The sequence below is a fragment of the Myxine glutinosa genome, chromosome 13 (genome assembly GCF_964187855.1).
Source record: "Myxine glutinosa chromosome 13, kmMyxGlut1.1, whole genome shotgun sequence".
Taxonomy (NCBI): domain Eukaryota; kingdom Metazoa; phylum Chordata; class Myxini; order Myxiniformes; family Myxinidae; genus Myxine; species Myxine glutinosa.
In genome coordinates, this window is record NC_136273.1 from 72,564,459 (window position 1) to 72,576,863 (window position 12,405).

Here is a 12,405-nt window from a genome sequence, read left to right on the forward strand (position 1 = left end):
AGCTTTGCTGCATCAGGGCCTGGGCAGCTCACCATCATCGAATCCACTATGAATTCTTCATTCTACCAGAGGGTGCTTGAGGATAATGTGAGGCCATCTGTCGGAAAGTTGAAGCTAAACTGAAGGTGGACCTTGCACCATGACAATGACCCTAAACATACCAGTAAATCCACCAAGGAATGGCTGAAAAGGAAGAAATGGAGGGTTATGGAATGGCCAAGTCAAAGCCCGGATCTAAATCCCATCGAGATGTTGTGGGGGGATTTGAAACGAGCTGTGCATGCAAGAAACCCCTCAAACATCACACAGCTGAAAGAATTCTGCATGGAGGAGTGGGCAAAAATTTCTCCCAGTCGATGTCAGAGACTGGTCGACAGTTACAAGAAACGCCTACTTGAGGTTGTTTCTGCCAAAGGGGGCAATACCACATTTTAGAGCCAAGGGTGTACTTACTTTTTCCACATGCGAAATTTGCATTTATGTTTATTTAAATTATACAATGGACTACAAAATGTAAATGTTTCATGATATTTGTTATATTATATCACCTTTATCTATCAATATTGTTGAAATGAAGATCAAATAGCTGTATGTTGAAATATGTTGAAAAAGTCAAAACCTTACGTGGGGTGTCCTTATTTTTTCACGTGACTGTATGTACCACTGAGCTATCACTGTTATTATTCCAAATATTTGAGAGAAGAAAATGATGTTGTTGTCAAAGAGAAAATGTTTATAAAGAGAATATGTCTGAGAACCCATGAATCCAAAGGTATAATCAAGCGGAGAATACTATCCATACTGTCATTGTCTTCATCAGGAGAATCCAATAAATTGTTGTTCAAACCAAAGATACGACTTTGATGCTCATACAATACCAGAGGCATTCCGCTTGCAGATCCATCACATTAATACAATCATCCACCATGGAGTGGTAGAATCAAATATGATGGAAAAAGTATAGGCTATCCTGCTGATGAGATGGCTGCACATCTGATCATCAAGAACATGTAGAAAACTACTGCAGCTCAGTAAGCAGGCTGAGTAGTGGGTGCTCGTAGTTGGACAGAAAATATATTAAAGCTGCTGAGTCAAGAGCAACCAAGTGGTTCCAAATCAGAGAGTCTTGTACTTGCGTACTTGTTAGGGTTACCATATTTGAACTTTCAAAAAAGGACACTCCAGAGACACTCCAGAAAAAGAGGACACTCCGAAGAGAGACACTCTGAAAAGAGAGGACAATCTGGAGAAAAACACTCCGATAAAAGAGGACACTGGAGAGAGACACTGAAAAAGGAGGACACTCTGGAGAAAAAACACTCCGAAAAAGGACACTCTGGAGAAAAAACACTCCAAAAAAGAGGACACCCTTGAGAGACATTCCGAAAAAAGAGGACACTCCCAAGAGAGACACTCCGAAAAAAAGAAGACACTGGAGAGAGACACTCCGAAAAAGGAGGACACTGGAGAGAAACACTCCAAAAAAAGAGGACACTCTTGAGAGACACTCCGAAAAAAGAGGACACTCTTGAGAGACACTCCGAAAAAAGAGGACACTCTGGAGAGAGACACTCCGAAAAAAAGAAGACACTGGAGAGAGACACTCCGAAAAAAGAGGACACTCCCGAGAGAGACACTCCAAAAAAAGAGGCCACTTTTCAATATTGGAGTCATGACAGCTCCATGGAGACACAAGAAGGATCTCATGGCTCTCAACTCAATGGAAAGCAATGCCATGTGTTTCACGACTGGATGTACACAGCTCAATAACAATTCCTGGTCATCCACACGTGATGGATTGCAAGTAATCGTTTCCTAGCCACGGTCAATGGAAACCTGTAAATCATTTCACCAAATATAATAAAAATGTGTACGGTGTATCAATATAGATCACGCAGTTGCGAATGCTCAGCTTGTAGAATGACGTGTATGCGAAAGGATATAAAGGAAGTATGAGATGATAAATAAACACTTTTAGTCGTCTTTCTTTCTGTCGTTTCATAGGCAGGGTGATTCATCAATGTGTGTGCCGTCCCTTGGATGGACATCAAATTGGGCGCCCAGTCTGCTAGTATTAGTTGGTGGATGTTAAACATTCCAAAGTGTCCTTCACGAAGAGTAGGTGAGCCATCATCAACACCCTCAACAACTTCCAAATTCCTGTCAAAAATACTGTTTGGAGAGGTATGGCAAACTGTTCAGCATGACCCCATAGCTTAGAAACTGCTTCCGCAGTACCATGCTCTGTGACACAGAGTATGCTACATCGGATGGGAAAGGTCATTAGTGAGTCAGCTGAGTTTCTATTACTGACAATCCGATAGTGACAAGGAAATTCTCCCGAGACAAGTTTGGTTTCTAGAAGATCAGAATCCAAATCCATAACAATGATGCCTTCAGGTTAATTTGAGCCCACAATCTGTGGGATGCTGACTCAACATCCTCACCACTAGGCCAAAACAGACCAATATTCTTATATTTATCAAATGTCTCTGTTCAAGAGCTTCCACAGTAAACGCGTTTTTTTCATCTTGATGGAAAACAAATGCTTTCCATGTAGTAAAGTGGATTTACGTCATAGACTTAGAACCCTTAACCTGACACAATTATTTTCTCAACACAAGACACTAAAAATGACATGATAAAGGTAACGTGGAAATTATTCAGCGACTCATTTAATATGGTCAGGAATATCCACAATTTATATTAGCTGGATTTATTGTCTCATTTGTGGCTGGAATGTGGAGTCCTGTGGGGGAGTTCGTATGGGGCAACATGCCCTCTCTTTTTCGGGAAGGTGGGGCAGCATGTCCTCCTCTTCCTCCTCGGTCCTTTGGTTAAGTATATTCAACATTTCTCATTTAAAATCTCCCGCTGTACCATCCGGCAAAGAGTCCTCTGATGTGGATGTTCAAGATAATGAACATAGGACCAGGATCGGAAGGTTATATGATGAGGGGACCTTCATGTAGAGGTGCAGCAATATTGCTGCACCAACCTTCCTGCCAGGTAGTTGACATAATTATGTTGTGAAGGTTATGCAGATGAGGGACCAGCTGCAGCCAAAAAGCGGCAGTAAAGGTAGAGCTACCTTATTTGGCTGCTCTCAGACCCAGGGTTTGAGGCCGATATGGAGGTAGTGTTGATCCTTCGGGTTGTACTTTGACTATGCAACCTCCTCTAAGTGATTTGGCTTGGTGTGGATGAATTTGTTGTCTTGGGGAACTGGCCGATTCAGATTACTGTAAAAGTTGGTAAAACAGCAATTAATGAATGAGATGCAGGAAGGAAGAACATAAGAGTGTACACCTTGCACTACCTTTTTCTTTTTACGGCATACCCTGTAGGGTAAAGCCGTCTAGAACAATGTTTGTCCGTATGTATGTCCCTCACAAACGTACACCAATCAGAGCTAAGTATATGGTCACATGACAGGAGTGATGTGATGTGGTTACGTTTGTGAAGTCATTACGGTATACGACGGTTGACTCCACACACCGCCATTTTGATTTATATGCCGTTCAGGCCGAACATATCGTCGAACCTGTCATATATCCCAGTAGCCATGCTCTCCCTTCATGTTTTTCATTCAGTGTGAAACACAAACAAACCGATTGTTAAAATGACCATCAAATATCGACAGCATCGGCATTTCAGGTCTTCCAATGACACAGTAAGTATAGGCCTCAGGCTTTATGCCTCACCTTTAGGCCGCTTTGGACAAATTAGCTCGGGCTTCTTCATACAGTAGTATCGTTTTTGTAATAATAATAATAACATCAATAATAATAACATAGTTAATATAATCGTAACACTGCAATCCCTTTGTTGTGACTGTAAAGTTGCTGGATTGAAGCGGTGTATGGTTCATGGATGACTCGATGAGAAGCGGTGTACTAACTATCGTGGGAGTAAGGAATTAGCCTCGGTTTATCAATACAGTAACATTGTCTTCGTAATAATCTATCTATCTATAATTCCAGTAATCTCTGTGTGTGTGTGTGTATGTCTGTGTGTTTGTCTGTGACCGCTGTTTCTCGACAACCACGGGTCCGATATACTTGAAACTTGCCAGGTATATTGCTGGGGACCTGAGGATGTGCCTTTTCAAGGTTTCATATTAATCGGACAAGTAGTTACCGAGCTATGGCGATTTCTTTACCAAACTCCGCAAGCCGTTCGCTTTGGACCAAACCATTTCATGTAAATAGAGGGGGGGGGGATTGTCACCGTACTCGCAAGCCGTTCGCTTTGGACCAAACCATTTCATGTAAATAGAGGGGGGGGGGATTGTCACCGTACTCGCAAGCCGTTCGCTTTGGACCAAACCATTTCATGTAAATAGAGGGGGGGGATTGTCACCGTACTCGCAAGCCGTTCGCTTTGGACCAAACCATTTCATGTAAATAGAGGGGGGGGATATAATTTTAGATATATATATAGTACGGGCATGCCCTAGTAATAATAATGTTAACAATAATAACATAGTAAATATAACTGTAACACACAATCCCTTTGCCGTGATTGCAAAGTGACTGGATTGAGGTGGTGTATGGTTGGTTAATTGTTGACTCAAAACATATAGAATAAACCATATGGTGTCTCAATGCAATCTCTTCACTTCCATGGTGACAGACAGCTTAGAGACTTGGAGTACTTCAAAAATAATGAATACATACATTTTCTGCTAACTGGTATCCACACCCAGATCCTTAGGTCTTGTTTGAGATACAAAGTCTAGGCTCGTGGATGAACTTACTCTCAACGACACAAAGTCAAAAACTTGCAGTTGACGAAGCTGAGCTGCAAGGCCACAGATAAACAAGCAATGAGGGAGAGGGCATATTAAAAAAGACGTGATAATGAATAATTGTTTATTGAAATCTGATGGAAGTTAATGAGCAAACGCGACACATCTCATCCAACCAAGTTTTGCAGCAAACAAACAGTCATCTCATCACGTCACTCCCACTTCCGGTCAACAGCCAGTGACCTCCTATTCTATTGTGGGGTTTTTTCTCCTTTTTCGCCATTGTCCCCATCCACAGCAGGACACTGCCACCAGTAGCCATCAAGAGACACACGTTCTAATGATGCAAGGAGAGTAGCGAAGAAGTACGGATTGGTAGTTTTAGAAATCCACTCAAATTTCACTCTCGGTCGAACTGAAACACTATTATGATATACCGTCTGGACGCTGCAAAACCTTGATAATCCGACCAGTGCATCCCAGCAAATTGCTGAAAGGTCTACAGGTGTATAGTGAATGCGGGTTCAACTTAGCTCATATGTACACGTGTTTGGGGATCTTTGCACCAGATGGAAAGGGAGGGAGAGGATTCAGGGTGGAAACTTCACCGAAAGCATTCCTCCACCATCAAAAAACAAGGCGCAAAGCCGAATCATAACATTACCTGAACAGAACGCAGTTACGTAGATGCTACATACGATAAGATACGGAATATGGCGAAGGAAGGATGACCAAGCGATGGGAGAAATATACAATAGATAGGTCTGTATATATTACATGAGATTGTTTTTCGTAGTCAGAGAGGGTGCGCCAGTGACTTCGATCAGTCTGTGCACTTGGTACCATCTGGCACTAAAAAAAAGTTTGTGTTTAGCAAACATGACTATGCAAATATGACTATGGCACGACTATGCAATTCCAGAGAACAGTGTTGTAGTTTCTGATCTGTCTTCGGTGTCCAAGAATTGTCCTGAAGCCCACAGCTTCCTAAAAACTGTGCGGGTGGAGCTTTTGTATAACGATACAAGGAGAAGGAGTGGGAAACTGAGAAGACCAAAGCCTTCTCAGGCCTTCTCTTTTGGAGCAATAGTCATTTTGGCGAGGGAAATAAAATGCCCGGGTCTAGGTCTTGAGTGATAACGATGTTTGTTGGATGAGGTGGATTGGTGATGGGGATCTAGGGAACAAAGTAAAGGTAGAAAATTACATTATTCCCGATACAACTGGAGGTTTTAGTATGGGATATTAGCGGGTGCTAGCAGGGAGGTGAACCCACTAATGGTATGTTTGGAGAAACCCTTGAAGGACCCCGAGATCAAGGTTAGCTCCGATGCAGTTTGGCAGCTCTCGATGCAGTGATGGAGCTGGTAGCTACAAAAACTGGTAAAACTCAACATTCAATTAAAATACAATAAGAACAACAAGTTTCATGAAACTAATAATGCAGAGACAGGAGAAGAAGGAATATAGAAAATGGTGAATAATATTTGGCCAAAAAGTCGAAACAATAAAAAAGAAGCTAATTCATCAACAGAGGAATGAGTGAGCAGTGAATGTTGGCGAAAGCACGAGGGAATGGCGAAAAGTTGTGAAGGTCAAGAAAAACACCGTCAAAGATGAAAAATAAGAGCAAGAAGAGGAGGACACTTTTAAGAGCTGCTGGCAAATGTGAAGCATGATGCTCACAACGAGGATGTCGTTATTAGGTGGAAAGTGAGGCCTAATGAGCTGATGGGAGCTTGTATCGCATTTTCAAAAACCACCTGTCAGAGAAGCATTCAGTTGGCAAACCTTCACACATCGGTGATAGAGAGAATGTTGGAATGAGGCAAGCATGGTCATTGTTCTGACAAGTCTCAAGTGGTGAAGGTCTCTAAGTAATATTTCTACAAGTTTATGCAAAGCCAATTTCATTCACAAAGTAAGTCGGTGTGGATAATTCCTCCTTCAGCAATCAACGCGCATATATATGTATAAATCAATGAGTTGCAGTCTGTTGATGTTGTTGTTGTTGTTGTTGTTGTAGTTTCTGCTGCCACTGCTGTTGAAGTTAAAAGTGTTATTGTCTTCCACTTTCTACGACAGTGACAGGAAGCAATCCCATGTTATCCAGCTGTGTATTGTTTGTTGGCCTCTCTAAGTGGGCAATATGCCTGGTTGCTTTGGCAAAGTTGTTTATCCGGCCGAAGGAAATGAAAAAAAATCCTCACGAGCACCACCTTTCCAACTCTTCTCACTCCTTCTTCTTCTCTTTTTTTCCGAGGTAAAGTGATTTAACAAAATGAATTGGTAACAACAAACCACAACTCTCAACTTCTCACCCATGAGACATGGAAGTATGGCTGCGTTGATGCTTCACCGCTTGACCGCAAGTCATACTTCCATATTTCATTTTTCATGAAAGCCACACAGACCCTGCTATGGAATTTCTGAGTCAGCAACCCACGGCATGAAAACCCCCAGTCTTGGGGTCAGAAGAAATGCTGACTTTCTCTGACAGATGGACACCCATGCTGGTTGTGTGCAGCTTGGGCAAGGCCAAGCTCAGACGCGTGTGGTAGAGCGTGAGTGCGGAAGTGTAGCGCTACCTGGGCCGAGGCCTGGCCCGACAGGGAGCGCCCCGCTCGCCGCAAATGTGTTGAAAGTATGCAGCGGTTGATGATGGAAAGGTGCATGAGCACCAGGCATGGCAGATGTGCCACCTCCAACACCGCCGCCTCCCCCACTGCTGCCAGCAAAGCCAACAGTGCCAAGTGCATTTGGAATGAGGGTGACGGTGTTTGGTGCTAATAAAGGGATGTCATCAGGAGAGCGGCGCATTGCAAGTGCGTAGTCTGGAGGGAACGAGATCCCAGATCCAGGAGTGGCAGTGGCAGCTGTGACAGACATCCCAGTAGCTGCAACATCACAATCATGCTCTCTTTCTGAATGCTTTAGTTGCAGTGACATAATCTCATCCTCAGGTGGATGGGTGAGGTCATTGGATGCAGAAAGCGGGACACGTGGTGGGCTGCGGCGTCGGTGACTGTTCACCACATAGCGCTTGTCTTTGCGGTAGTACAACGCTGCAAACGCGAGGACATTGAGAAAGAGCAGAGATGCACCCACTGCAATTGTAACGCTCAATTCTGTGGAGTAGTCTCTTTGGCTCTCCAGAAGCTGTGGGGAGGTACCAGCCCTCCAACTATCACTCGATGCACCATGAGTGTGTGAAGCTGGTACAGTTCCTGGACGTCTTGTGCCCATGAGCCAAACACGTGCTCCAGTTTCACCACCAGGTCTCCCAGACCCCTGAGACCCATCAGGTGGTGGTGAGCGTGTAGTAGTTGACATAATTATGTCGTGAAGGTTATGCAGATGAGGGACCAGCTCAAGCCAAAAAGCTACCTTATTGGCACGATAGTGCTCTCGGACCCGGGGTTTGAGGCCGATGTGGAGGTAGTGTTGATCTTTCGGGTTGTACTTTGACCATGCAACCTCCTCAAAGCGATTTGGCTTGGTGTGGATGAATTTGGTGTCTTGGGGAACTGGCCGATTCGGATCACTGTAAAAGTTGATAAAACAGCAAATTAATGAAGGAGATGCAGGAAGAAATAACATAAGAGTTCAGTGGTCTTCGTTTATCATCATCTCTCCTATTAAATACAATTAGGCCTAACAATACGGCCAAAACTGCCAAATGATTCGCATGTTCAACCCATGAACTATCCATGTAAAGCCTGAAACATGAGTGCTGATTGCTAGCATTTCACCCAACATGTAATCCAAAGATACCAACATACCCGGTCTTGGCAAAGTTGCTCCAGTAGGTCATGATAACAGCACTGAGCATCACATCATTCTTCGAGAAGTTGCAGGGGAAGAGGTCAGTTGGCCCAATCATTGGAACACCAAACACATATGGCACCTCATCCCCGTGTGCGGCGTCTGCCCAAGGAGGTTTCATATCACTCTGGCAGTGGTGGTAGAATGCATAGAAATACGTTGGCGAGCCATACTGGGCATGCAAGTCTGCCGTGGCCACGGCCGGGGCCACCCACTGGTGGTCGGTGAACAAGGCAAGCAACGTCTTCCGCCGAGTCTGTGCATTGTCTCGGTCTGCCCAGTCCGTATACATGAACTTGATGGTTTCTCGCAGATCATCTTTGCCCTGCCACGAAAAAAAAAAACACAAAGGAAAAGGCCAGACTAAATGAAGATGTATATCTATGTATTATGTATGCAATGTTGGGGGTGGTTTTTAAGAGGGAGGAGCACTAAATTGAATAAAATCGAGACAAATGGGGAGGAGCAAGGATGAGAAGAGGGGGTAATGTGGCTTGTGTGGGGTGAGAAGAGAAGGCTTTATTTATTTATATTCTCCATTTATTTTTTGTTCCATTCCTGCTTCTTCCCCCGTTTTTCCTTTCACCTCTGTTATTGAGGGTTCGTGGCTGTATCCATCTTGTTTAACTTATGTGTCCTTCCCTTGCTCTCATTCTTCACCCCTGTGCCAATCCAATATTCCTCTGAGTCTGCCTCCATTTCGTCCCTCCACACCCAAACCCCCTCCTCCCACCATTTCTACAAAAATTTTCATCAAAATCTAATCAATTTGTCCTTGTCACACACCCAACCTGTCCACCATAATTTTGCCGAAATCGTTCCACAACTTTTTGAGATATCCTGCTCACAGACAGACATACAGAGAGATAGGGGCAATAACATATCCTCCATCCACCTTCGGTTGTGGAGGAAAATACAGTGGTGGGGAAAATATAAAAGTCAGGGAAGGGAGGGAAAGGGCATAGAAGGAGCAGACAGAGGAGGGTTCATAATTTTGCCATGTCAGCACACATAAAAAATAAATGATCCATCATTATTTGATGGCTTGAAGTTGTTTTTTGGTTAAATTGTGCACTTTCATAATCATTACTGTGATTCATTTGATGATGCTAACTTCATGCAATTGTCTATAAAGAAATGCTTGCCATTGGGCTGTGTTGTTTGAGTTGCTTCCCAGTCGAATTGGGTGTGGCTATAAACTTCCATTCTGATGAAGTACCATCAGCAGAGGTTGCATTCCAAAATATTCCATAATTTGGATGGGAATAAGGTTCCTTGTCTGATCTGCATTAAAGTTAAAGATCTGCATTAAAGGACTTCAAAGATCCTATGATATGCTTCAAAAGAACAAGTCATTGTGTCACAGCGCAGACGACGACCAAATTCCCCACTGTCTCTATATACAGTCACGTGAAAAAGTAAGTACACCCCATGTAAAGTTTTGACTTTTTCAACATATTTCAACATACAGCTATTTGATCTTCATTTCAACAATATTGACAGATAAAGGTGATATAATATAACAAATATCATGAAACATTTACATTTTGTAGTCCATTGTATCAATTTAAATAAACATAAATGCAAATTTCGCATGTGGAAAAAGTAAGTACACCCCGACATTTATCATGACTTCAAATACCTAAAATTAGAATCAGGTGCACCAGCTCAGCTGCAAATGAGTAGAACATTGTTAGAGAGGATCTTGGAGGAACCTGTCTTATTTAAACCTCAGACATTTAGTTTGGTTTGTTCTTTGTTGTTGAAGTGTGCGGCGTCACCATGCCTAGATCAAAAGAGCTCTCTGAGGCCTTCAGAAAGAAGGTTATAGATGCCTACGAAGCTGGGAAGTCTCTGGGAGTCTGGGAAGTCACTTCCACTTCCGATCTTGCCGGCGAGGTTCCGTTTTTTCGAAGCTGTCCACGCTCTCCACGCTATCGAAGTTAAGTAATTGTTTCCATTTGTATTTTTGTCAAAACTATTTATTTTATGGTGTGTGTACGTATAGTGTGTCCCTAGGAAGCTTCTCAGTGTTAATCTTTCATACCTGTATAAAATATCGTCGGTTAATTTGTGCCGTGTCTTTTGAGGCCTTGTACCGTGTCAGACCTTGAGGCTTTGTTTTTCTCTCAGCGGTCCATCTGTTGTGCTCCAACTACTTTCGTTCTCTGTTTTTTTCCCAGTCTTTTCACCCCATACTTCCTTGTATAAAATCTCAACTCAAAAACAAAAAAATATTTCCTTCTCTGTTCTTATTCGTTGTTCTTATTTGTTTATTCGTTGTTCTTATTCGTTCGTTCGTTCTTCGACCACGTGTTTCACCCACATTTCCCCAGATAGTTTTCACTGTTAAACATTAAAATGTTTAAACTGTCCCCTGAAGTACTGTATTCTGTCGTGTATTATAACGCCTTTTTCTTCTTCTCCTTTAAAAGGTTGCTTTCGACTTGCTCACCAAATCTATTCATTCCAAAAAAAAATTCCATCTCTTACAGTGCCTCTTTCATACATTCCCTAAACTCACCTGCTCTCCACCCCCCCCCCCCCCCCCACCCCCTCCAGCGTCCTCAAATGTATTTTTGACTCGAAGGTCACAAGAAACTCATTTTGCAATAAATGTTCATTTCCCATGAATCGTACACTTTCCAAAATCCAATCTCACCCCTCCCCTCCAAATCTTCCCCATCACCCCTCTCCTCCAAATCTTCCCCATCACCCATCCCTTTCAAATCTCCCCCCTTGCCCCTTCCCTCCTAAACTCCCCCCACACCCTTCCCCTCCTAGACTCCCCCTCACCCCTCCCCTCCTAGACTCCCCCCTCATCCCTCCCCTCCAAATCTCCCCCATCTCCCATCCCTTTCAAATCCCTCACCTTGTCCCTTCCCTCCAAAACTCCCCCCTAACCCCTCCCCTCATAAACTCCCCCCTCGCCCCTCCCCTTCAAATCTCCCCACCCTTATTTCTTCTCCATTTCCCCCCTCTCACCCCTCCTCCTCAAAGCGTCCTCCCCGCTTTTTCCCCCTTCCAACTCTCACCTCCATCTCCCCCAACCTTCTGCCTCGCTCTTCACCCTCCCCAAATAACACCTCACTGTGCGTCACCCAATCACCATCAAACCTTTTGTCCGCCCCATTCCTTCCCTTTCTCCGAGCTATTCTGAAATCTCTGACACACCTTCAACAGCTCTCCCTACCTCTTCCTCCTCTTCCACATCTTACCCGACCCCTCCCCCCCCACCCCCCCCGTTCTGTATCCGATGCTCCCCCTTCCTCTTCATTAACGGTATGGACCTCAAACATCCGGGGCCTTCGTTCAAACGTAACTGATCTCTCTATACAGGTTGTTTCTGACAAACCAGACGTGATCTGCTTAACAGAAACTTTCCTCCTTCATGATGTCTCTGATTCCTTAGTATCTCTCCCGGGTTACTCCCTCCTCCGGTATGATAGACCTGAGCCTCGTCCTGGAGGTGGGGTTGCTATCTTAATTCAAAACTCCCTTTCTCACTCGCACTGCACTGCCCTCTATCCACCTCACCCCCAGGAATACCTCTGGCTACGGCTTCCCCTTCGCTCCAACCTCTTGTTCATATGTGTGTTGTACCATCGACCAAACAGTGATGACTCCATCTACATCTGGCTGTCTGATAATATGGACCAACTTCTATCTACTCATCCAAACTCTCTCTTCATCATATGTGGTGATTTCAATTGTCACCATGCCAGTTGGCTAGGTGTGGGTACCTCTCTCACCAGCCATGGCTCCTCAGCAAAGGACTTCTGCGACTCACTGGGACTGACACAATCTGTCAATTTCCCGACCCGGATCTC

General features: G+C 44.0%; 1 protein-coding gene across 2 annotated transcripts in view; it reads right to left on the minus strand.

The window, feature by feature from the left end:
* Positions 1-4,860: 4,860 nt before the first annotated feature.
* The window catches only part of LOC137439023 (neuroligin-4, X-linked), a 330,588-nt gene continuing 323,043 nt past the window's right edge, over positions 4,861-12,405 (minus strand). For both annotated transcript variants that reach the window (XM_068134608.2, XM_068134607.2), the window contains 2 exons: positions 8,533-8,900; positions 4,861-8,294 (listed from right to left, as the gene is read on the minus strand). In XM_068134608.2, coding sequence (XP_067990709.2) covers positions 7,295-8,294; positions 8,533-8,900 — 1,368 coding nt within the window. In that variant the 3' untranslated portion in view covers positions 4,861-7,294. The remainder of the gene's footprint in view (positions 8,295-8,532; positions 8,901-12,405) is intronic.